This window comes from Caretta caretta, chromosome 8 (assembly GCF_965140235.1).
Source record: "Caretta caretta isolate rCarCar2 chromosome 8, rCarCar1.hap1, whole genome shotgun sequence".
In the NCBI taxonomy this organism is placed as follows: Eukaryota; Metazoa; Chordata; order Testudines; family Cheloniidae; genus Caretta; species Caretta caretta.
The window spans coordinates 84,918,132-84,943,538 of record NC_134213.1 but is presented as its reverse complement, the minus strand read 5'-3'; the positions used below and the strand labels follow the sequence as shown (position 1 = coordinate 84,943,538).

Genomic DNA, 25,407 nt, shown 5'->3' with positions numbered 1-25,407 from the left:
TGGCACAAAGTGGCTGCCCTCAAAGATCTGGCCCCTTAACTTCCTTAAAGTTTAATAGGTTTGCAAGCTTTCAAGAGTCATGTTTCTCTTTGGACATGCATGAGCACAATGTCCCATCTCCTAAAATCAGACCTGCATTTTGAACACTTCCAAACTTGAGTGTGTTTACATCTCCAGTTTAGGTTCAAAATTCTATTTTCTGCTACTCTGGTGTGAATCTGATAATGGGATTGCTCTGGAATTTACACAGTTGCAACTGAAAGTGAATTGTGCTACATTCAGGGTCAGATTTCACTCTTCTCTTCCCCAAAAATATGTCTGGAGTGCTTGGATCTGCAGTTCTGCCTTATCTTTAATTGTTGCAATTAGCTGTTCTATTGTGTGCATGATAAAGAGCCTGTAATTCAGGAGGTACCCACCTTCTGTGCAGCCCCACTTGTTAGAAGCTAGCACAACGGAGAATGAAGAGTGTAACATCACTAATCTCTACAATTAAAATGTGTTTGGAGAGGGCATTAGCACACAAATGGTGAGGAGGTTTTTTACCTATAGTAAAATACGTCACTTCCCAGCTTAATTAATCAGTTAAGATTAGTGCACTTTGTAATCAATTCCAAGAGTGATTGATGCATGCCATACTAATTGCAACAGTCACATGAAGCATGTCATATACACAGTCATTGTACAGCTGAGTCTCACGTTGGGTTGCTCATAAGGACTTAATGGCAGAAATATTTTAGAATTGCAATCAGGGAAATTGTGTCTCACAATATGCTTTATATCTTGCACATCTTGGTTAGACGATACCTCCCTCCATTTCTGATCCCTCCTTCTGTTCCTCCCCTCTGGTTCAATAGTTGGCAAAGTAGCCCATTTCCAAAGGTTTTCTGTTGCTGTGGAACAAGAGGTATAATTAAATTGTGTCCCAGTAGTGAAGGTTTCTAAATGATGATGAGCCAAAACTAATTGTATTGATTTGTTTATTACTGGCTTAGGAAGCCCATCAAACAAATGGACTGAAAACTATTTCCATATTCTTATCTGATTGGTAAACGAGAAACAAATAACACTTCCATATGTCTGTTTCATGGTGTCACTGCATTAATGCTAATACTGATGACAGACTCTAGCAAAAGAAGAGAGATTATCCACCCTACATTTTTTTTTCCTATCGGGCCTGTGCCATGTTGCTTTCCTCACTGTGGCCCTAGGAGGAGCAAAATGAAATTGATATTGTTTGTTTCTTTTAAAAATGTTCCTATCATTGAAAGTTGCAAAACTGTCAGCACTGGAAAGGTAACTCTTCTACGAACCAGGTACATCATATGCAGGAGTGGGGCAGGCTCCTCATGGTGACCAGACAATGGGCCTCAACACTAATTTAAGGGGACCATCTTTAGAGGGGCATCTCCATGCACATTCATTCTTTGCAAAATAAATACTCCTGTTAATAATAATTTTTCATTTTAAAATGAATTTGCTTCAGAATCCCATGTCCATTCTCTGCAAAGATTTGGGCAATCAAATCGGGTACAAATATCTGCAAAAAGTGAATGTCAAAGTTGGATGCATGAGTATTCTCGGGAACGGAGTTTTAAATTTGAATCTGCAAGTAGTCATGGTGGAAATGCTCATCCAGTTGTGGAACATGCACAATTCCATGTGATTAATCACAGCTAGCAGCACAGTTGAAATTTTGGTGATCAAGTACCCCTGATCAGACCACAGAACAGAAAAACTAGGAAAGGTATTCATCAAATAAACTCCAATATGACCTTATCTAAAGACCATAGAAGTCAGAGTTCTTTCCATTAACTGTAGTGGGGTTTGGATTAGGCCTCTAATAAAGATATTTGAGGTAATCCACAAGCAGACAAAAGGCTAAATTTTTTGAATAAATTATTTATTATGAATTTATAGATGAATTGTAATGTGTGTGACATGGTGGCCCGCCTATTTAAGGAGTCAGGAGACCTGGGTTAGCCATCCCTGTTCAGTCAGCCCTGCCTAAGCCATAAAAACCTGCTTCACCACCTAAGGGGGCTGGACTAATTGGGGTAGGTGGGGTCAGGTGACAGCCTGAAACACCTGGACTTCATAAAAGGACTGAGAAAGCCCAGTTTGGGAGAGGAACTACAGGAAGTGAGCTAGGCTCCTGTGGTGGACCCTGAAGCAGAGAATGGAAGGACTCCAGGGAAAGCAGCCTGAAGATATTCGAAGACTTGAGCTCTTTGTTTTATGCTCTCCTATTGTCTCTGAAAAGACTCAGCAGTAGATCTTTTTAACTGCTTATATACAGTCTGAGTTTGCAAGGTGTTGAGTTCCTTGTCTTCAGGCTGATATGTCTACCTGCAGATCGAAGCGTGCTTCCGAGCCTGGGTAGACAGACCTGCACTAGCTGTGCTTGAACTAGCAAGCTAAAAATCACAGAGTGGCTGCAGCAGCATGGGCAGCTGCTCAGCCTCACTTGCCCAACCCCTTGGATACGCAGTTAGGTGGCTAGCCCGAGCCACCTCCACGGTGCTGTGGCCACGCTGCTATTTTTAGCATGCTAGCTTGAGCGGAGTTAGCAGATGTCTGTCTACCGGCACTGGGAAGCACACTCCCAGCTGCTGTGTAGATGTTCCAGGAATGTCAGTGCTCTATCCCAGAGCAGGGAAGACTGAAAGGTAAGCCAGAAAGGCTGAGACTGTGAGGGACTGCAGGGAAGGAGCCCAGGAATCGGGGCTCTGTCCCAAAAGGGACTGGGAACCAAGCCTGGGCTGCAGAGGAGCCCAAGCAGGGCAGAAGAACATTTTTGTTCGTTTGGGGCATTTGTTACCCCAGAAGGGGATTGAACTCCGAGAGTGACCCAGCTAGAGAGCTGAGCCACATGAACCCCTGGGCAAGAGAGGAGGGGAAATTGAGACAGGGAGTGCCTGCAGTGTCACGCTTGGCCAGCAGAGGGTGCTGCAGGGCAGGCATGCCCTATGGCATGGTTTATTTTGAGGATGTGCATTCCTGGGCACAAGGGATTTGAGAGCAGGCTCTACTTCCTTGAGCAGTCGGGGGCTGTACCCAACCAAGCAATTAAGGGTCTGCTCCTGCGCCCATTGAATATGCTGGCAAAACGCCCAGTGCCTTCAGTGAACACAGGGAAGGAACAAGGCCCTTTAATTTTACAAATATTGTAACATTAGTTAAGTCTGTTATTTATTTACATGGTGTGGAATTATCCCATTCATTTTCAGAAATATAGCCTCCTTTTGCCCCTAACGAGGTGGATGAAATTATAAGTGTTAACCTTGACATCAAATCTTGTATATACTGTAGAGCACAATATATTGTGGCAGCTTAGGCTCAACTAGCAGGTTTTGCTCTAGAGAGGATTCAATACAACTTGGAGGCAGAATTACCCTTACATCCCTTGAGAAGCTGATCCTGTCAGCTTGGCAGAGCACTGCTCAAACTGCTGCAGTGCATATTATGTCTAGACTGTGGAAAAGTTAATAATGCTGGAAGGTAGAGGGAATTATGTGCTACAGTTATTAAACTTTCACCTTTATGATGCTTTAAAAATCATAAAACACATTTTAAACTATGTATGCTACATTACTGTGTGGAAAGCTACCTTTTAGTATCATGCATAGCACAGATGTCAGCACCTCTCTTCGTATTCTGTGATGCAACAGCAGCAGCTGAGGAATGGCAGTTTACCATTCCCTTTATTTAACTTAACTGTGAGAATGTTGCCGTTGACTTCACTGGAAGCAGGATAGGGCCTTTTGCAACGTGGTACCATTTGTGATGATAAACCATCCTCACCCCTCTTACATTGCACTGTATAGTGTCTTCAATGACAGCTGCAGTGCTTTATAAACATTCATGCCTTTAGCCTTGCAATTCCCCTGTGAGGTGTATTATCCCACTTCGTAGATGAAGGAATGGAGACACTGACATTGACTTGTCTGAGTTCACACAAAGTTGATGACAGTGAGAAACAGAACCCGTCTCCTCACTGCATCTGGTGGCTTAATTATAAGGCAACCTTTCCTCCCTATTAGCTGTACTGTCATAATGCTAAAAGAACAGGAGTACTTGTGGCATCTTAGAGACTAACAATTTTATTAGAGCATAAGCTTTCGGGGGCTACAGCCCACTTCGTCGGGTGCATAGAATGGAACATATAGTGAGAAGAGAGATATATACATACAGATAAGTTGGAAGTTGCCATACAAACTGTGATTGTAGGCTAATTAGTTAAGATGAGCTATTATCAGCAGGAGAAAAAAAAACTTTTGTAGTGATAATCAAGATGGACCACTTAGACAGTTGACAAGAAGGTGTGAAGATCCTTAATTTAGGGAAATAGATTCAATACACGTAATGACCCAGCCACTCCCAGTCTCTATTCAAACCCAACTTAATGGTATCTAGTTTGCGTATTAATTCAAGCTCAGCAGTTTCTTGTTGGAGTCTGTTTTTGAAGCTTTTCTGTTGCAAAATTGCCACCCTTAAATCTTTTACTGAGTGGCCAGAGAGGTTATAGTGTTCTCCGACTGGTTTTTGAATGTTATTATTCCTGATGTTCGATTTGTGTCCATTTATTCTTTTGCGTAGAGACTGTCCGGTTTGGCCAATGTACATGGCAGAGGGGAATTGCTGGCACATGATGGCATATATCACATTGGTAGATGTGCAGGTGAATGAGCCCCTGATGTGGTTAATGTGATTAGGTCCTATGATGGTGTCACTTGAATAAATGTGGATAAAATTGGCATCGGGCTTTGTTGCAAGGATAGGTTCCTGGGTTAGTGTTTCTGTTGTGCGGTGCGTGATTGCTGGAGAGTATTTGCTTCAGGTTGTCTAAGCGAGAACTGGTCGGTCTCCCCAGATTTACAGGATAGGTTGTAAATCTTTGATGATGCACTGGAGAGGTTTTAGTTGGGGGCTGAAGGTGACAGCTAGTGGCGTTCTGTTACTTTCTTTGTTGGGCCTGTCCTGTAGTAGGTGATTTCTGGGTACTCTTCGGGCTCTGTCAGTCTGTTTTTTCCTCTTCAGCAGGTGGGTATTTTAGCTGTAAGAATGCTTGATAGATATCTTGTAGGGGTTTGTCTCTGTCTGAGGGATTGGAGCAAATGCGGTTATATCGTAGAGCTTGGCTGTAGACAATGGATTGTGTGGTGTGTCCTGGATGAAAGCTGGAGCCACGGAGGTAAGTGTAGCGGTCAACAGGCTTCCGGTTTAGGGTGGTGTTTTGTGTATAAGTAGGGGCATAGCGAGCAGATCGAGGGATGTATAAGTAGGGGCATAGCGAGCAGATCGAGGGACGTGATCGTTCCCCTCTATTCAACATTGGTGAGGCCTCATCTGGAGTACTGTGTCCAGTTTTGGGCCCCACACTTCAAGAAGGATGTGGATAAATTGGAGAGAGTCCAGCGAAGGGCAACAAAAATGATTAGGGGTCTGGAACACATGAGTTATGAGGAGAGGCTGAGAGAGCTGGGATTGTTTAGCCTGCAGAAGAGAAGAATGAGGGGGGATTTGATAGCTGTTTTCAACTACCTGAAAGGGGGTTCCAAAGAGGATGGCTCTAGACTGTTCTCAATGGTATCAGATGACAGAACGAGGAGTAATGGTCTCAAGCTGCAGTGGGGGAGGTTTAGATTGGATATTAGGAAAAACTTTTTCACTAAGAGGGTGGTGAAACACTGGAATGCGTTACCTAGGGAGGTGGTAGAATCTCCTTCCTTAGAGGTTTTTAAGGTCAGGCTTGACAAAGCCCTGGCTGGGATGATTTAACTGGGAATTGGTCCTGCTTTGAGCAGGGGGTTGGACTAGATGACCTTCTGGGGTCCCTTCCAACCCTTATGTTCTATGATTCTATGATTCTATGACCATCGCTTATTAGCACAGTAGTGTCCAGGAAGTGGACCGCTTGTGTGGACTGGTCATATTGCTGCCACAGGGACAGTAGAACAGGAGTATTAAAACCAGCTGTATGGCTCAAGAAGCAAAACTCTGAGTTGATTCCAGGTTTTAACAAAACACCTCAAAATTTGAGGATTTTCAGAGCCCGGATTTACATTTGGTCCATTTTAAAGATAAGGGCTCTTTGAAAAGTTTCAGTCTGTTTCCTGGTTCAAATTATTTATACCTCTAAAATATATAAGCACATACTGACTTCTGGTATGGTGATCATCAAAATCCACCACCATATCTACTACATTTTCATGTTCACAGAAAAATAATGACATTGTCAGTTATTTCTAATGAAAGCATTCTGAATATCTGTAACAATGAACAATCTGTCTATTATGGCCATGAATTTTTATCATATAACATCTTAAAAACTTTTTAAAACCCTCACATTTAAAATGGTAGATGAAGTCAGAGCTCCAGGAGAAACTATTATTGACCTCCCATGAGCCAATCCAGAAGCAGCAATTTCCATATGGCATGTGATTTGGCTGCCCCTTGAGTTCAGATAAAACTGAACTCTCAGCCATTTAGCATGCAGACATTTGCATATGTAATCTAATTTGGTTAGCAGTGCTGCATAACTCAACTCTGTGGCCACTGTAGAGGTTAGCAATACAGTCTCAATGTCTGTTCTCATCTCATCGTGAGCCACTATCTTTTCCTTCAGGGAATGATAGTAAAATAAATATATAAATATATGTATAAATTGAGTTCAATCCTGCAACAAGCTGAGTGCCTCCTCTGAGCTGCCAAATGCACTCATATCCAAAAACAATAGGAGTCGGGGGTTCTCAGCACCCAGCAGGAGGAACTCAGCACGTTCCAAGCTCAGACTGTACCTACACAGTTAAAAAGATCTACTGTCATGTCTTTTCAGAGACAATAGGAGAGTATAAAACAAAGAGCTCAAGTCTTTGAATAATGGCTTTTGATTTTTGTTTGCTCTTGTTCACATTGCAACAGGTGCAAATGAGTAGTGTGCAAGGCCGTAGAGAGCCAGATGCATTATCTGAAGTCTATGTGGGTATTCACTCTACCTACTGTACCTGAGAACAGAAGTTAAGTAGTGGTTACGTTTTCTTCAAAGATCAAGGGGCAAGGAAGGCCATGATTTGGTACCTTTCTGAATAACTCAGAAATGAAGGTTGTGCAGTAGAGATGAAATCTCTGTTCTCTGGTTCCACAGGCAGTAGCAGTTTCTTTAGGGAGATGCCATTCCTGCACAGCAGACATCATCCCATGGCTAAAATAAGGACTTCTTGTGATGCTTCAACTTTCTGAAAACATTCTTGTGAAGAAAACTCAAGCTGGGATTTTCAAAAGGCCTAGATCTGCTCCTACTGATGTCAGAGGGAGTTTTACCATTAACTACGATGGGAGCAGAGTACGCCAACACAGAACGCTTCTGGAAATCTCATCCTTTGTCAGCAGAATGTGTTTGACTATGCAAACAAAAAGGGAGGGGAATAGCAGTGAAGGGAATCAGCAATGTATTTTTCTGTATTTGCCCAGCTTTTTCAGTGACATCAAGGGACAAGTTGACTCAACTGTAGAGTTTCTAACAAACCAGGCAAAATTCTAACGTAGTGCCCAACAGAATTTGGCCTGTTAAATTTCACTTAGGTTGACAGAATGAGCAGGGAAAAAAACTTGAGTATGGAGCACAATTTTAACTGAGAACAGTTGTGCTGGAAGATTAGATATGTATGAAGAGTAAAACACCTTAAGTTCATGGAAAGTCTTTCAGATGAGAAACCAAAGACTAAAAAACCAATATTTTACAAGGGATTTTAAAAGTTTAGTATTATCTAAAGGAGAGTATTACAAAAAATCTAATTTCCTACCTCATCCTTCCTAGGTTTGCCCTTATTGGTAACTCAAAAACAATAATTGAGCCTGGCTGTTCCTAGGGTTCTAGAACCAATGCTGTCTTTTGGCCCAAAGAGACTCTTCCTCACCCTCTGTAGTCAAAGCTAATTGGACCTACCTGTGAGCATGACCCAGCAGTAATGATCTTGAATTTTCTGCAGGGGTTGGTTGACTGAACAAAAGAGCCATGTATTCCTACATAGCAGGGGTTGGCAACCTTTCAGAAGTGGTGTGCCGAGTCTTCATTTATTCACTCTAATTTAAGGTTTTGCATGCCAGTAATACATTTTAACTTTTTTAGAATGTCTCTTTCTATACGTCTTTAATATATAACTAAATTATTGTTGTAAGTAAAGTAAATAAGGTTTTTAAAATGTTTAAGAAGGTTCATTTAAAATTAAATTAAAATGCAGAGCTCCCCGGACCGGTGACCAGGACCCGGGCAGTGTGAGTGCCACAGAAAATCAGCACGCGTGCCATAGGTTGCCTACCCCTGCTATATAGGGTCTTCGAGTAAGTCATCCTGTCACAGTAACATATAGATTTAATGAATGACTCTGGAGCAAAAGGTCAATAGTCAATTAAGGAGAACCACAAAGATTAAGCAAATGGTCTAGAAGATAGAGGAATTTACAATACTCAGCTCCCTTTCTTAGGGTTATGAAGACATCTTTCATGAGAAGAAAGAGAAACAGAGAAACTGCAAAATTCTTAAAGATTGAATAAAATAGTAAGTTCAGTGATATATAAACAGGTCTATAGACAAAAATTCTGTAGGCAGAAACTGTCCACTGTCATGCTAAGTTTTCCACTGTTAAGTGATATGGGTCTTGGGAGAATTGTAATTTCTATTGGAGGCTAACAGACCTAAAATGAGACAGAATACACAAATCAACTGAAGATGCTGAAAGACCAAATGGGGTGGAAAATAAGAAAGCTTTTTCTTGCCAACTTAAAAAGTGCATACCATAGCAATTTCACTGTCTTCCAGTCAATGGAAGGCAGGACTCTGAATGAAAAGAAATCTAATGGGTTTGTTTCTCTGCTGCCTTGCACCTTGTGTTGTCACAAACCTCTGTGCAAAGAGGATGTACAATGCTGCTATTCTGGTTTGTTGGTATATGCACCATAGCACAGATGGATGGTCTGGAAATGTGAGAAATATCTCAAAGACACATTAAAAATGGAGCAGTAACTTGTCCTTTATATAAGCAAACAATACACTATTTCTGACATTTGGGGAAGGAAGTCTGGCAGAAGGAAAGGTTTTACATTGCTTTTGGAGACTGTGGTACTTTGACCAGGACAAATGAAGGGCATATACAGGTTTCATCTCAGAGTATTTAGGCAATCAGCATGAACCTGTATTGTCCCTTCTAGATCTTTGCATGAGGGGAAACCTTTCACAAGCAGATTCTTCTTCTCTGCAGCACTTTTCCAATTCTTCCTCCAGATCCTGTTTCGGAGACTCTATGGGTGTATAGCCTGGGGGGCAGAGGGGCTAAAGGAAGGAGGAGGAGATTGGGCAAGTGGGGGTGGGGTGGGGAAGAGTGGACAATCTAGGCGAGAAGATGCAGATCACCCTCCTCCCTCCCCTCCCCCCCAAGTCATGGGGAACTTATTCAGAAACCTTTCTGCAGCCTCATTAGCCCCACCATGCAGGTCCCAGAGGCAGATCCTGTGGAAAGGCACCTGGGTCTAAAGTTGATGCATAGATACAGGTCTCTGTGAAGCTGATCCTAGCCGCCTTCAAATTCTTGGAGTCACCAGCTTTGGGGGCAGACCCTACAGCCTGTTCACACAGAGACAAAGCCTGCTTCCCTGTTGAATAAGTTGGGAAACAAACTCCACAAGGGACTCCTTGCTGAGATTCCCTCCTCAGAATGGTCTCCCATAGGCTTTACCATAGGAAGGGATGGAGTGGGCCTTTGAAAGGATCATTTCACATTTCTGTACACCAGGACCCCTAATACATATGTATTGTAATAATATGCATTTTCCCCATCAGCCCTCACACTCTGTCTCTAGCCACACCTTCTGTTGGCAACTGCAAAAACAATTTCTTGTGACTCACTGGCAGGATATGCATTCACTTACAAAGCTCAATTCTGTAATAAACATTTGGGGATCTGAGTGCTTTCTTCACCTTTCCCTACCAAGGGAAGCATTTGGCCTCAGGCCATATCCTCAGAGCATTTTTCTTTCTCTTTTTGTTTCAGTCTTGCCTAGTCTCTTCTTGTAGACCATCCACATTTCCTGTTCTACGATGAATAATTCAGGTGAATGAACAATGAACTGAAACATGTGGACAATGTTCCAGGACTTGTCCACTTAAGTTATGCACGAATTGTCTTGAAATAAGACTTGGGCTCTGAATCTTAGGTGCTTACAATGTCAAGTAGTGTTGCAACATGATAGTGAGCAGCTGTGTTCAGTTCCAAATACTCAGGCATGAAATACATTAATAATTTTTTCCTTGACATATAATTGAAGATGAAGTCTCTAATTTGAAGTGGTATATTGGCCTAATGCTAATGAGTCGTGTCATTACTCTAGATTCTTTTAAGTTGAATTTTCTTACATTGGCTCAGCACAGTAGAAATTAGTAGCAGCTCCCATTAGTTCCATCTGTGATTCTACAAGCAGCAGCAGTTACCGGTTTCAGGTTTCTACAAGCCATTCATTTGGCTGGAAGTATCATAGAGTCACCACTTCATTTTTAAAAGCATCCCTACTTTTCAAAATAAGCTACTTTCCCGCAAAGTTCCATCAATAACATCTTAAAAATTCATTTGCGATTTAAATTTCTCATAAATATAATCCCTCCTGCTGTGTTCCAGAACACTTCCTTCATATTTAATTGCTATAGACACTTTAGTTACTAATTAAAGTGTATTGTTTATGATGATGCATTTCATTAATAGCAATGATAAAAAATGTATGTTCTAGCAGAAACTCTGCATGTTAATTGCAGCCTTGGGGCAGAACTCACCATTAATATAAGAGGGTACATTTCCACAGACTGTGGGGTTGCTCTCCTAGATTCCTGCAGTGAATTTGCCCCTCACTCATAATCTGGAAAAACAGGTGCAGGTTTGGAAAGAAACACCATTAGTCAAAAGAACCTTGGGCTCTGGAGTGCTGAACTGAAGTAAAACTTTCCTGACTTGTAATGAACAGTAAGGCTAGCTTTAGAAACACCATCTAGTCGTTTGCAGAAGACAACTTTGTGTAAAGCAAAAACAAAGAATTGATTGATCAAAGAGGTTTTAATCACAGATGTGAACCATTGCACCAGAGACTGAGAGACTACCAAACTTATTGCCCATTCCACAGAGTAAAAAAGATGCAGGCAAACAGTGGGCTACAGTACCTCCTCCCATGGAGTAACTCCTGAGGTGAGGACAGAAACACCGCAGAGGACCAAAGAATGAGCAGCATTTAGCACAGATTCTAAGGAGCTGAAGGTGAATGATAGCCTGAATAGAAATTGACACCTTCCAATCCCATGGATCTTGAAGAAAGGAGCTCCTAGATCTACAGAGGCTAGAACCATCCTGCATGGACAGCTGTCCCTCCCTCCTACTCTCGAGTCCAGCAACAGCCTCAAAGAAGAGTCCTCTAGGGTTAATACTGCTTCAAGTGGCATTGAGACCTTGTCTACCCTGGGGCTTTTTGAAACAACTTAACTGCAGCTGTGTGTTTGTTTCACATTGGAGTAAGCTGCACTGGCACAAGTCACTTTTTACAGCAGTGCACCCCATCTATACCAGGAGTTTGCCCTGGTGCAGCTCCACTATGTGTTGACAAAACCCACACAAAGTCTAACTCCCTCTTGGATTTCCAGACACATCTTCAAGGAGGAAAGCACTGAGAGCAGAGGGTTGTCTTATGTGCTCCTTCCCACCTTTAAGCCCCATGGAGAAGCCTCTACAGATCCCAAAGTTAAGGGAACAGTAATGAACAGGTTGCATTCTCCCTCTTCTGCACTCCCAAGTGGTTTTTCACATGTGCACCTCCACTTGCATAAACAGATGTGGTGATGTGAGCTTCCATTTCTTGCTGGCAGTACATGCCTGCACAAGGTTTGTTCTGCCCCCACTGAAACCAGATGGAATCTTTCTCCTCACTTGTCTGAAGGATTTGATAAAGTGAGCCATTTAATGTCATGCAGTCATTCATTCGATATAGCCACAAACCGAACCTACACTGTACTAACATATATAATGCAGTTGGCAATGTGCTAAATAATGACTGCAGTCTTAATGAGGAGTTTCTTTGGAAACTGAGAATTATTCTCCCAGGTTAAAGCTGTATTGAACTGATAGGGTAAGCAAACCAGCCCAGTACTGGGCAATGTGCCAACCTGCAATGTGCAGACTACAGTATCTGTCCTAAACAATACTTCCACCAATGGTGCTCACCTCCTCATCTCTCACAATGCAGCCCTTTCAGCTTGGAAGGAAACGTTGGTCTCCTGGTGGCTGGCAAGTCTAAGTTGGCCTTGTGAGTAAGAACTGTTTCTTTTGTGCCTTGGCAGAGAAAGAATTCAAATAGATGTGATAATGGCGTTGCATTCAGCATATAAAGATCATTGGATATAAACATGGAACAGAATGTATTTCTGTTTCACAGACAATTGCATTTAAAACTTGTTACTTTGTTGCTATTGTAATGCTTCAACCTCAGACCCTGCATTTCAACATAAATGTTAGCATTTCACACAAAGAATTCTAAGAACATCTATTATCTCCCAATAGCTGAAGAATTCAGCAGAGTGCAGTAAGACATGATGGTATTCTTCCACACATGGCTCTACAGAGAAGTCACAAAAGAGATTATTTTAGAAGAATTTATTGGGTTTTTATTTTAAAAAAGGTCCATTTTATTAAAAGATTTTGTCATGGGCTGTGACACACTCAGGAAGGGCTACCAAACGTGTATAGGAAGGCACAGAGATCTCATCTATATTGAAAACATACTAAATCTTGGATTAGAAGCTCTGGATTCAAATATTACCCAACAGTTTTGCCAAATGTCATCATAAATTAAATATTACTAAACAGTTTTGAGCAACAGTGTAGCTTATTCATTAGAAATGTAGGCCAAGATTTACAAACATGGGTATCTAAAATTAAGCGCCTAAAGCCATATTTAGGTATTTAAACAAAGACTTTTAAAGGTTCAACTAACAGATGCAGCCACTTCCAATGGGATTTCGGCAAATTAGGTGACAAACTGCTAATTGTGCCTTTGAAAAGCTCCCCCTTAATAAATGGCCTGATTTTCAAAAGTGCTGAGATCCAAGAGCTTCTATTGGACGATAATGGGTATTCATCACTTATGGAAAATTAGGCCATTTAGGGTATGTCTATACTGCAATTAAAAACCCACAGCTGGCCCTTACCAGCTGGCTCGAGCTGGCGGAGCTGGGGCTGCGGGGCTGTTTAATTGGGTAGACATTTGGGTTTGGGCTGCAGTCAGAGCTCTGGGCCTTTCCCACCTTCCAGGGTCCTAGAGCTTGAGCGCCAGCTTGCACTCGTAAGTCTACACTGCACTTAAACTTCTCCTTAGCCCGAGTCCCATGAGCCTGACACCGCTGGCATAGGCCAGCTCTGGGTTTTTAATGCAGTGTAGACATACCCTTATATAGGCACCTAGATAAGTATTTAGGAGCCTGAACTTGAGACCCCTACTTTTGAAAATCTTGGCTATAGCATTCTAGTGGCCAAGGTTTTATTTTTTGATACATAGCATAGACCATATCCTAGAAAATCAGACTTCTGTCTTGTGTGTTCTGTTCAAATTGTGGCTGTAATTCTAGGATGGAGTTAGTGTCTTTGTTTTGCTATGAAGGCTTACACAAATTTTGAATACATCTACATGTTATTTAAAATAGCAAAAATCAGCTTTCATTTTAATTCATAGATCTCTCAGGTTTTCCACTATGTAGCAGCTGTTGTAGTACGAATCTTTCCACACTGAATGTAATTAACAAAGCAGCAGGACGAAACATTCTTTTCAGGGTGAGTTCCTAACGGGAATGTTTTATTCTCCAGTCCAAGCCAGAGATGATATTCCATCTTTGAAGACGTATTGGATGAGTTTGAGCTATAGCAGATCCCTGATTTATCATCATTTCTGCTTTCATCAGTTCAAACCCACTCTTTATCCACACAAATTCCAGCCTTGCAGTCCTGTTTCTCTTTGTCTTCTCCCCTTGCTTAGAGAGTTACACAGTAATGATTATCCTACAACTTCTAGGAGGGGATCTTGTGAGATACAGACTGAGCCCATTGAGCACCTTTTATCCCTGTGCTGGGGACTAAATGCTGCTTCTTCATGCTCCAAACTCCCACTATCTATTGTCCTATTATACCTCCCAAACACAGCTTGTACAGTCTGACTGGGTTAGCGTGAGTAGCTGAGCCGTTAGACTGACAGCAGAAAACAGTCTTTTGTTTATACAGTACAGCATGACAAGTGTGAAATGATACACTGTGACCTCCTGAATGCAAATGTGTGACATTTTAGTTGTTGCTGTTTTCTGAGCCAGTAGCTACCCAGGGCATTGTAATGAATTGGTGAACACCACACTGAAATTCATCCACAGAGCTCAGTGGCAAGGTGCTAATGCAATCCTCCTTACTATGTTTGCTCACATGCTATCAGTAGGGATGCTGTATGGCAAAAGCAATCCTATTTCTAATTCAAACCAAACAACTGTGTTTTTTAGTCTAATCTATGAAAACAAATAAAGGCCACTGAAAAGGTAATTTAACTTCTGGTTTTCAATTCTTATGCACCATACAAAAATTGGATTATAATGAAGTTATTCACATTTTCTTGCGTCACATAATGACCTCTATATCAAAGAATGAAGTCTGCATAATTGAGAAGATGGACCCACTTACAATAATGTGAGAATCCATTAACAGGAGGCTAGAATAATGCTAAAATGATAGCATTTGATGTCACCTATTTAAACTAAAGTACTAGACTGTTTCTCAGAATCTGGTACAGGTATATGGAATATAAATGTTCATTTGCCCGCTGCAATAGCACAATGATCAGGGGCCGTCCAATAACATTTTATATAATAAATAGAATGGAGTTATTCTACTCTAGATATACAATAACTTACAAATATCCCTAAAGTGCATGCTACTTGAATGAACAAATTATCTATTGTAATAAATCCAGTTATTTTTATGCTAGGATCTCTGCAATAATTAAAAATACCATAAATAATAACCACAAATACATTAACTGCCTTTGCAAAATAACTGCCCACCATAATTATCTGTTGATCTTTGAGCCTATCAAATAACTATTGGCATGTTTTAAAGCTCATAAATAATTGTATTCCTAGCAACAAACCCACTGCACAGTGTCGGTAATTCAGCTACCATTGCAGTATAAGTCAGCCCTGGACTGCAGCATGTCTCCCCCTTAGAGGTATAGCAGTTGTATCCATTGCCACTTTGTTAAAATACACATTTACGAATGACAGCTGAATACCAAATGCTGTCTCAGCCAGTCAGAATATTTTTTGGAATGCAGTTATCTAGCACTATATTGCGGGCAGTTATTGCTTTCATCCTGCATTTTGTCTTTACCATGACTACAGATGGAAATTTTACATGAATTCAGGGAATCCAAACCTGAGCTGGAAAAAGGAAAAAACTCTTATCTGAAACCTGCAGGTAGTAAAACCTACTTCAGTGCATTTGCTTAAAATGAGAGAGCGCTGCAAGCTCAATGGTAATGTAAGCATGAGAATACGAAAAACAATCTAAAAATGACAAAACAGTCCTGCTTACCTTCACTGAGTTATAAGTATCCATGTATGGATGTGTGTAATGTATTTTTATGGGCCTTGGGACAAATTTACAAACCACTGCTCACAGCAGAATTTCCAAAGCTTTTGCCTATACATGAGTGGTGGCTCTAGCTACAACATAGCCAGCTGACTGGAACTTTAAATCTTACTAATTCTGCTATAGTATCCAGACCAGAGAGATGTAATTTCTTGAAGCTTTATATCAGACGTGGGGCTGAGCACTACAAGAAATACAGTGTTGTGGCAAGGGCTAGCGTCCTGTCTTTCATAAGATCTTGCATGATTTTCCTGCCAACTTTAATTTCCATTGGGAATAGTAACTTTGCAGCTGCAGTAATGTGTGGCACACCAGTGGCAAATTCTTGTCTTTGGAGGTTTATGCAAGTCATTATTTCAGAATAGATACTCAGGAGTCACAGCTGGCTAATTAATGTAGTACTAAGGAAAGCTAGAAAGTGACCCACTTAGCAGCTTTCAGGAACCCACTGTTACAATTCAGCAAACTTTTCAAATTGCAGTCCCAATAAAATTGGGACTTTTTTTTTTGCTGATCAAAATATATTCAAGAAATAGAAGCCTCTTGCCATAAGAATCTGCCTTCTCATTTCTGACACAGGTTTTCAAATAACTGTGCTGGCCTAGATACCAAAATACCCAATTTGCACATGCTGTTAAGGTATTTACACATACACGTGCCAGGCAGGTATGTTATTGTCCACGTATATGCTGAAATACCTGACTTACACACATACATTTGGTATTTGCATGAAAATAATTGCATATGCCTAAGTGAAAACCTGGCCTTGACTGATACCAAGGTGCAGTGTTTGTGGCTTTATGCTTCACTTCCATTAAGTTTATTGTAACATCACAATTATGAATGTCCCAACTCGTGCTCCCTGCCGCAGCCCCAGGCCAGAGGAGTTCAGTGCCCCCGCTGATTATTGGGGGGGGGGAACTATGCCCCTGCTTACCCCCCCCCCTTGTGTAGGCCCCTATCCCTTCTTAACTAAACCCACCCAAACAAACAAAAAAAACATCACAGAAGTAGCATGCCATCTTCCATCATCACATGGTTCATGCTGTGTGTTAGATCCCTTTCCTTACCCTCACTTAGTCTTGTCTAGTGATATTGTAATTTTTCAGGCAGGGACCATCAATTACTGTGTTCGCACAGCACCTAGCAGTGTGGATTCACTTTTGTTTGAACTTTAGGCCTTACCATAAACAAACATACATGATCAATAAATATTTAAACATATGGTGCAGTAGTTAGGATAATACATCAAACTGGTTCTCTTCCCGGCTCTGCTAGCTGCCTCACTATACAATCTTGGGCAAGTCACTTAAACTCTCTGCACTCAGTTTCCACATCTGTAAAATGGGGATGAAAAAGCTGGCTCACCTTTGCAAGGTGCTTTCAGGGCTGCTGATGAAATCTGTAGTAATTATTTGTATTTATTTTTTAGCATAAAGGAAATGTGAACATGCACATCTGTAGAGGGAGAAAGAGCTAACGGCTGCTTGGCTCAGTGTGTAGTTCTAATGTGTATCAGGTGATAGTTGCCTTGTCTGTGTCCTTATTAAGGGCTTGATCCAGTGCCCATTGATGTCAGTAGAAAAACTCTCCTTGACTGCAAGTGGGATTTGGATCAGGCCTTCCTTAGAGTGCAAAACAAACAGCTGTAACCTTGCCATCTGTCCCTTTGCTATGTCAATATTTCCGCCACACCCATGTTTCATTCTCTCATATACCTGTGCACCTTGATGGCAATTTTTAGTCATGAATTCATCACATTTTTTCTTCATCTGGTCTCCTGTGGAAAATTCAATGCAGATGTTGGCTAACAACAATACCTGGGTTTATTTAACGAGTTCAGTTGTAATGACAAATGTTTTCTAAATGTGGTGGAGCAAACTGGAAATCTTGTCATTCCTACCGTGCTAAAGGTAGTAGTGAGACGCTGCTGGTTGTAGAGCACTGGCTGATATAGTGCTGTTTTATAGCAGCCATTTTTCTGTCTTTTCTGTGATATTCTGCCTTTATATATACACCCACACCCCTATATACTTTTTGATGGAGATGAAGTACAAAACAGACACACAGTGGCTAATACTCTGCACAGTAATAGTAGCCAGGAAGAGAATTACTTATTCTTCTTGATATTATTGAAACAGCCCCTTTTTGACAGGTACTGTGCAGCCCTGTCTTAGTAAATCTGAGGCAAGATTTGCAAGGATATAAACGTAAAGCACCAAGAAATTACTTCAAAAGTACCTGTGCATAAATATTGGCATTAATAATTAAGAACAATGTCTTGGTCTGTTGGGTTGAAATCATATAATAAAAAAATAATTAAAACATTAAAACTTTTGTTCTTTCAATGGCATGTAATGAATTGAGAACCTCATTCTGCAAGTGGATAAAGAATGCTTAGAGTCACCTTTAGTTTCTTTCTTCATGCAAAACATGGAGATAAAAGATACAAGAAACCTCTCCGGGGTTCTCTTCTTGATTAAGTAGGACCTAATCAACACAGAAAAACAGCAACAGTTCATATAGCTGGTAATTAATTTCCACCTTTGTGGCCTACATTTACCAACTGTCTCCATATTTGCCAGATAAAGTGCCTCTTTGAACGTTAAGCTTCTTTGGTTAGAGCCAAGGTATGAAACCAGATTTAAAGATGTGCATCTTCCTATGACTTCTGCTTGCAAAACAAGAAAAGCCAATTAAGTGTGAGGATTAAGCAAGCAAAAATATTTGCCCTGGGATTTACACAGGTAACAGAGTTGGAAAGAGGGGAGTTTGTGTGACTCTTTTCATCATTAGATAGGGAATTTGTTTTTCACTAGTTGCTCACTCTTTGCAGAGCACTCTTCCTGCTTTTATGCACAGGACCGTCTCATATTCTGGGTCATCTTTTGCCTCCAGACAGTAAGGTCCTGATCCTGAGAAGTGCTGAACGTCTTCCAAGAGGAGCTGAGTGCTGTCAGTGGGCATTAAGGCTGCCCCTCAACATGTCATGGGCTCAGCACCTTATGGGATCAGAAAAACAACTCATAGAATAGTCAACAAGTCCTGTGACTGGGATGAAGTGTCAAAACATTCCTCCTAATAGAGGGGGAAAGTATTCTTCTTCGTGTTGTGTCTATGCATCTCAAAGGTCTTGATGAAGAATTTTACAGGCAAAACCCTCCTATCTGACCTGCATGGCAGAATACTGATCTGCAAGGGGAAAACTTGTCCCCCTCTGACCTGCCCTGCAGAACTAGACTTTGTCCACAGAGCATCCCTCTTCCATATTCTGCAGTGTCTGCAAGTACAATATGTACCAATGACCTCTAATGCAGATCAGAGGAGAATTTTGCCTTCAGTGAGGATAAGCCAATGTGTTGCCTTTCTGCATTTGATTTTAAAAACAGAAATAAATTGGAGAGGTTTCCCATTTAGATCCATCTGATGGGTAGCTACGTGGCACAATTTAATAAAAAACCATCAGGAATGTGGATTCAGACAGCAGTATTCATAACATGGTTGTGCTTGTCAGAAGCAACTTAATAAAGTTGGATTTGGCAGAGGAAATAAAGCTCCCCCCCCTTAAGCATTAATGTGCTTTTGTTTTGAACTTGTCAGTTTGATTTGCCTGGGAGCTTGGTTTTGATTTTCCTTGAAGATTTCTAGTAGCAATAACTGTTTCGAACAGGAAGATTCATGTGAACTGACTGCCATTTTAGACTTCAAATCCTACAAAATGAAAGGAGACTGTATCTCAGATGTGAGAAGAAAGGGCTGATGCTTCTGTGTGATGCACATCAGTTCTAACAAATACATTTTCAAGATTAATAAAAAGAGTGGTTGCCTGTGTGTGTGTGCGCGTTAGGGGTTTATTGATAATTTCTTCTCAGTATTCTGGGGAGATGCTGTCAATACTCCTGACATTCTGCTTAATCAAGATGTGACCCTCCCATGCAACCACACACTGTGTTTACATTATAGACAGGCTTTTTTGAGAATTTCATTAAATATTTAACAAATGCCACTAAATAATATACTGTGACCAACAGTGCTGTTGGCTATGAAGAGGAAATCAATCAATTTGTTCTCTAGTTCAGCAGCCTTCAATCTAAAGCCAGGCATGTGAGCTGTGTATATAAGGGGGGAAACAAACTGCACCTTGAACAATAGATAAAAATCAGATCAATAATAGTATGTTCAGTTTTGTTTCTAAATTGCTCTTGCTTGGAATGTGCCAATGGGCAAGTTCAATAACAGAACTCTGGGCTTGGAACAAGAGGTTCTCAAGCTTCCCCATCATGTTTGCAAATCAGTAAATACTTTGAATCTGTAAGTATTGCACATCAAAAAGCCAACCTGCTGTAGCAGAGGCTCTTCAGGGTAGGCTGGGAAGGCTATGCTTATTGTCAAATATAGACTTTAACCCAATGATTTTTACAAGCTTTATGGTAGTAGCCATTCTTCACTGGTTCAAGAGACAAGATGGGTGAGGTGTTGTGTTTTATTGTCCCAACTTCTGTTGGTGAGAGAGAAGCACTTGAAAAACGTGTCTCTCAACAAAAGTTGATCCAATTAAATATATTACCTCACCTCCCTTGTCTCTGTAATATCTAGGAACCATCATGGCTACATGAATGCTGCATTCATTGGTTCAAAGCATTCCTTTTCCTTTTCATGCTATGGTAATTCGTGCCCTATAAATACTTAAGCAATTAAAATAGATTAGGGATGGGACCAAATTTTGGCCTTAGTTACAATCATTACATCCATGGGGAATTGCTTGGAGCTGTCTGGGTATAACTGAGGGGAGAAGTTGGTCCATTGACTGCAGTAGATATTTCTTGACCATGCTATCTAGGTGTCAGGGAGAAATCCAATCTGAAGCACACACAGTAGCTCTGCTGAATGCTGGGAATGTCTATAGGTGGGAGAGGAGGAGTGGGAACCTCTGCAAAGCATTAAATGAATCTGACTGAAGTTTGTGTTTGTAGCTAAACCCCAAATGTGGTGAGTTTTCACATAACTTCAAGTTCTACTGCAAACATTTCATGCAGCTCTAGACAGAATGCATCTGACAACTCTTTACAGCTTTTAACCCAAACATATTGCCTTTGTGATTTTTCCAGGTGTGATACAGTAAACTACATAGATAAAGGATCCATGCGTGCTGTTTGTTGACATGTATATAAGGAGAGGTCAAAGATAGATGGAAAAAAGCAGAGGGAAGAACCAGTCCTTAGAAAATAAAAATATTTTAGTGTGAGTCCCAGCAAGGTGAAACATCTCACTTCCAAAGACGTCCTGAGCCGGGAAGTGAGAGATCACCTTATACTGTACCAGCCACATTATCCTACAAATTAAAATCTAACAACACACATTGGGAACAATTACACACATTTTTGAGGTCTTTACACAATAAGTTTATATAATCTGTCCACCTAGCAGCAATTCTTGCTGACACATGATAAAATTTATATTTTCCCCCCTTTGATACCACAAAGACTGCTTAATCAGCCATGTTGAGCAAACAAAATTAAGTCCTCCTGGTGCCTTTTGCTGTCTACGGGTGGATGGAAAGGAATTACTGAGGCTCTCTCTTTAGGAGCCAATTTCTTTAGATAGTATATATATATCCTCTTAAGACAAAGTTGTAAAGTGCACGCAGATTAACAGCCACTACAGTATACTCTTTTAATGGACTTTTTAAAAAGATTTTAAAACCCATTTAAATGACATTAAAATCTGTTCATATCCCTATAAGCATGTACAGTCAAGACTGGTCCTAGGGTTGTATGACCCACACAGTTAACTGTGACACCCTCTTGTCCTTGGCAGCTAAGGTGCTGGAATGGTGACAACAGAATCCGTTTTTTCCCCCTCCCAAAAAATAAGAGGAGGATGGAAGTGGTGAGAGCTTTTATGGGAGCTCAAGGACCCGTGATAGAATGAGGGGAGGAGGGATGGCTGAATAACCCACTCCTTCGCCCCAACCAAAGCAATTCTCCACCTTCCTCTAAAGAAAAGTAAGATGAGCATGGTGTGCAGTTGGAAGAGTTATTCAGACCATGTAGTATAAGTTTGTTGCTCTATTTTGTGTATTTAGTTCCTCAGACTGTCTCCATCCCAGCATGAGAGTTGTCCATAAACTCACTGCAATCACATCATAATTTGGAATCTCTGCAGGAGACCGAACTCACGTCACCAGAGTGCATCATGTCTACGCATGTATCAATACACAGCTACACATGCATGCAGCTGTTCCTGGCCCACACTGAGATTTTTCAACGTAATATATTAATAAGAGCACTGGGATTTTTTAAACATATACAGGAGGGAAAGAAGCATTACAATGAGGTTAGGAAACCCAGCAGAACACTGACACAGAAGTACATTACTTAGTGTGCAGTTGCATTAATGAACCATTACTTCAAATCCCAGGTTTGCCAATTGTGTCACTGTTCGTTTATCAAGGCAGAATCATCTTGGATGTGAATAGAATGCCTGTATAATAGATAACTGCTCAATCCTCCTGTACCAAATATTTCCTTGAGCCCATTACAAAAGATTTATTTTTAAATTGGATTTTGTTTTACAGCTGGACAGAGCAAGACAGTGTTTGTAGAACAAATGGTGTTAAAACCCCCCAAGGGGCTGGCTGACTTCAGTAGCAACCAAGACTACTGCTTGAGCCCACTGATGCTCTTTTAATGAGTACTGCTTGTCAGAGGATCATATCTACAAGTTGCTGTATAAAATAAGTTTTCCATGAGTTTATAAAGCAGTCTGTCTTTTGAAATGGATAAGGCACCGTACTAATCTCTGCTGCACAAAATAGACACTGGTTTGAACTGAGGGGGGGCACATGACAACCCAAAGTGTGAGACGGTTTTTCTTCTCTTTATTTTTCAAGTTATTTCCCTCTTCCATGAGGGACTGTGTTGTGTTTGTACACAACAAGCTCAATAAATTCAAGGAGAAAAATGCTGAAATATGCATTTCAAAAAGAATTTCAACCTTGGTATGAGTGAATTAACAGAAGTATGACAGGTTGCTTATTTAGCAAACGGGGTGGACAGTAAGATAAAACCTTCTTATGTGACAAAACATACCAAAAAGTCTGTTTGTCTCTCGTAAACTATTCAAGATAAATTGAGAAGGCTCCCAGGCAAATCAAAATGACAAGTTCAGAACAAAAACATGTTAACTTTCTTTTTTTGTAAAAAAAAAAAAAAAAAAATTAAAAAAAAATGCCTTCCCTTTACCAAATCCAGTTTCGTTAATGTTGCTTCTGACAAGCACAACCACTTTATGAATACTGCTGTCTGAGTCTGCAGACCTGATTACTTTTAAATAAAACTCTTCCGAGTAACTACTCTTTAGATGGATCTGGACCTGAGATCACAATAAAAGGACAGCATTTAGGAGCCTTGCCATCAGTCTATTATTTTTACTATATAAAAATTATTGCAGTTTAGGTTATACCTTTGAATATCACATTTCTCACCAGAAACAGCATTGAGTAATTGAGTGCTGCAGAATTTAATGTTCAATACTGAGTTGTTTGATTAGACCCACATTTTATCACTCATACTATTAGCATCAGCGATTTTTAAGCCACAAGAATATATGCTTGGATTTGATGTATGGAAAATTGGAGAAATCAGGTTCAAAACACTTACTTTTCTCTTCAAGTATCAATGTCCCATGCATATCAAAACAGCTCAAATCACTGAACGTTCTGGTTAAAAACTGTAGACAAACTTCATCCGCTCTATAAAAATGAACCACCAAAGTTAATACAGATTTGTTCAGAGCTTTGAACAATATAAGTCATGAGTCTTTTACACAAATTCAAACAGAACAGAAATAGAAGCCACTTAAATGTTACCATTGGTTGGATTCAATCTTACCAACCTGGATAGGTCTGAAATACCAACTCACAGTGGATGAGGCCTACAAAGCCTAATTTGACCCTAATAAAGAGAAGTTATGACACTTGCTTTTGTCTATTCAATTAAACGTTTGTATTCACTTTTTTCTCTGACCAAAATCATAAATGTGCAATTCTGTTTTGCTCTGAAAGTCAGTTTTAAATATGGCAGCTCTTTTTCGCAATGTACAGATCTTACATCCATGCTGATAAAATCATGAACTAAGGATAATAACCAGAGAACTCTGACACAAAAATGTGTTTTGTTAGACATCTGGGTTGAATGCTTCACCTCTATTAACCTGTATTCCAAACCAGCGGAGGGCTGGAAATATTTATTTACCATATAAATGCAAACCAAGCAGCTTTTTCCTGAGAGCAAAAATGCTGTCAAACTTTGTTTGCAAGTAGAAAGTCTCATGTAGTTTGCTACATATAATTTACCAAAGTTACTTACCTTTCTACATGCTGGGCAGACAGTAAGTCAGAGTTCCCTCAGGTATATCATCAATTGCTGAAAAACTGATATTCTACTGTGGTCACTTTTGGGGGGATTCATAGTTAACTTTTTTTTACAAAGTCTGAAGTTTGTCCCAGATTTTAATACTGTATGTAACCAGCTCTTTTCTGATGCCGTCTTACATATGATATAGAATATGCTATTGCTAAACTTTCCCGTTAGCAGCCTTTAACATATTATCTGCATGTTTCAGCTGAAGTAAAACAGGAAAATGTTTTTTAAAAATAAGTTTTCACTTTCATCTTTCCTAGCTTGTAGTGTATACGTTATCAGCCTACTCCTACCCCCATATAAAAAGAGGGTGAGATACAGAAGAAAAATTTTCCTTTAATATCTGACTGAAATACCAGGAAAAGCTCTCAACAAATAGACTCAGACTTCAAATTCTGAAGGGACCATCATGATTTGACCTAGTCTGACCTCTTGAACATTGCAGGACACAGAACTTCACCCACCCAACAAGAGCGTTGCTTGTCAGGTGACTCTTTGCTAACATACAAGGTATTTTAGTAGAACAGGAAGCAATATTGTCCCTAAAGTTTATCTCTCTCCGCTTCACTGTGGAGCTTCTGCCTAAAACTTCCCGCTGGCTCCTTGCTGCATTTGTCAAGAAGCAATATACATAACCTTACAGCTTCAATTCTGATGAAATTGAGAGTAAAATATTAGAAGCAGCATTCAAAACAATCTTATCAGCCTATACATCATCATTAGCCTGGGACAAGGAACAGAAGGTATGAGAAAAGGATAGATTCAGTAAATATGGAGTGGGTGGCTAGTTAGGCCAAGCATGGAGACCTGAGGTAGCGGGACCAGTAAATAATGATAAATGGAACATTCTTTTCTGAGGTATTTCGAGCATGGACAGAGAGAATGGAGTTATCAGCTTTTGGCAACCAGTCTCCATATGTGCTTTGGAAAAAAACATCCGTGCCGGTTGGTTTATTTTGTTGCGTCCGTTTGGTTTGGTTTGGTTTTGCTTTCAGACATTCAGTGTAAGACTTTAGCATCCCCAATTCACATAGTGGTAGCCTGGCATTAGTTGTGGGAGGTGTCCATCATACCAATCACTGAAACCCTGGTGAGACACCATAGAGAAGGGGATAAAGTCATTGCTGTCATCTCATGAGCGCTGTGTTCTCAGGCAACTGACTAGAGATAGGGAAGTTTAAGTTTCTTTTGAATTATGTGCTGCAAAGTTAATTTTTTATGCAAGTCTCTAATTGATGGTTTACTTTCCTTTCTGCAGTTACAGTATCTGATAG

The 25,407-nt window shown here is 40.5% G+C and overlaps 1 protein-coding gene across 5 annotated transcripts in view; it reads left to right on the top strand.

Annotated features, from left to right (window-relative positions):
- Nucleotides 1-25,407, top strand: part of ST6GALNAC3 (ST6 N-acetylgalactosaminide alpha-2,6-sialyltransferase 3) — a 319,905-nt gene that overhangs the window by 238,367 nt on the left and 56,131 nt on the right. The window contains exon 4 of one of the 5 annotated variants that reach the window (XM_075131728.1): nucleotides 7,148-10,410. The exons of the other annotated variants lie outside the window; for them this stretch is intronic. Coding sequence (XP_074987829.1) covers nucleotides 7,148-7,154 — 7 coding nt within the window. The 3' untranslated portion in view covers nucleotides 7,155-10,410. Of the gene's footprint in view, nucleotides 1-7,147; nucleotides 10,411-25,407 lie in introns of those variants that run through there. 5 annotated transcript variants of the gene reach the window in all.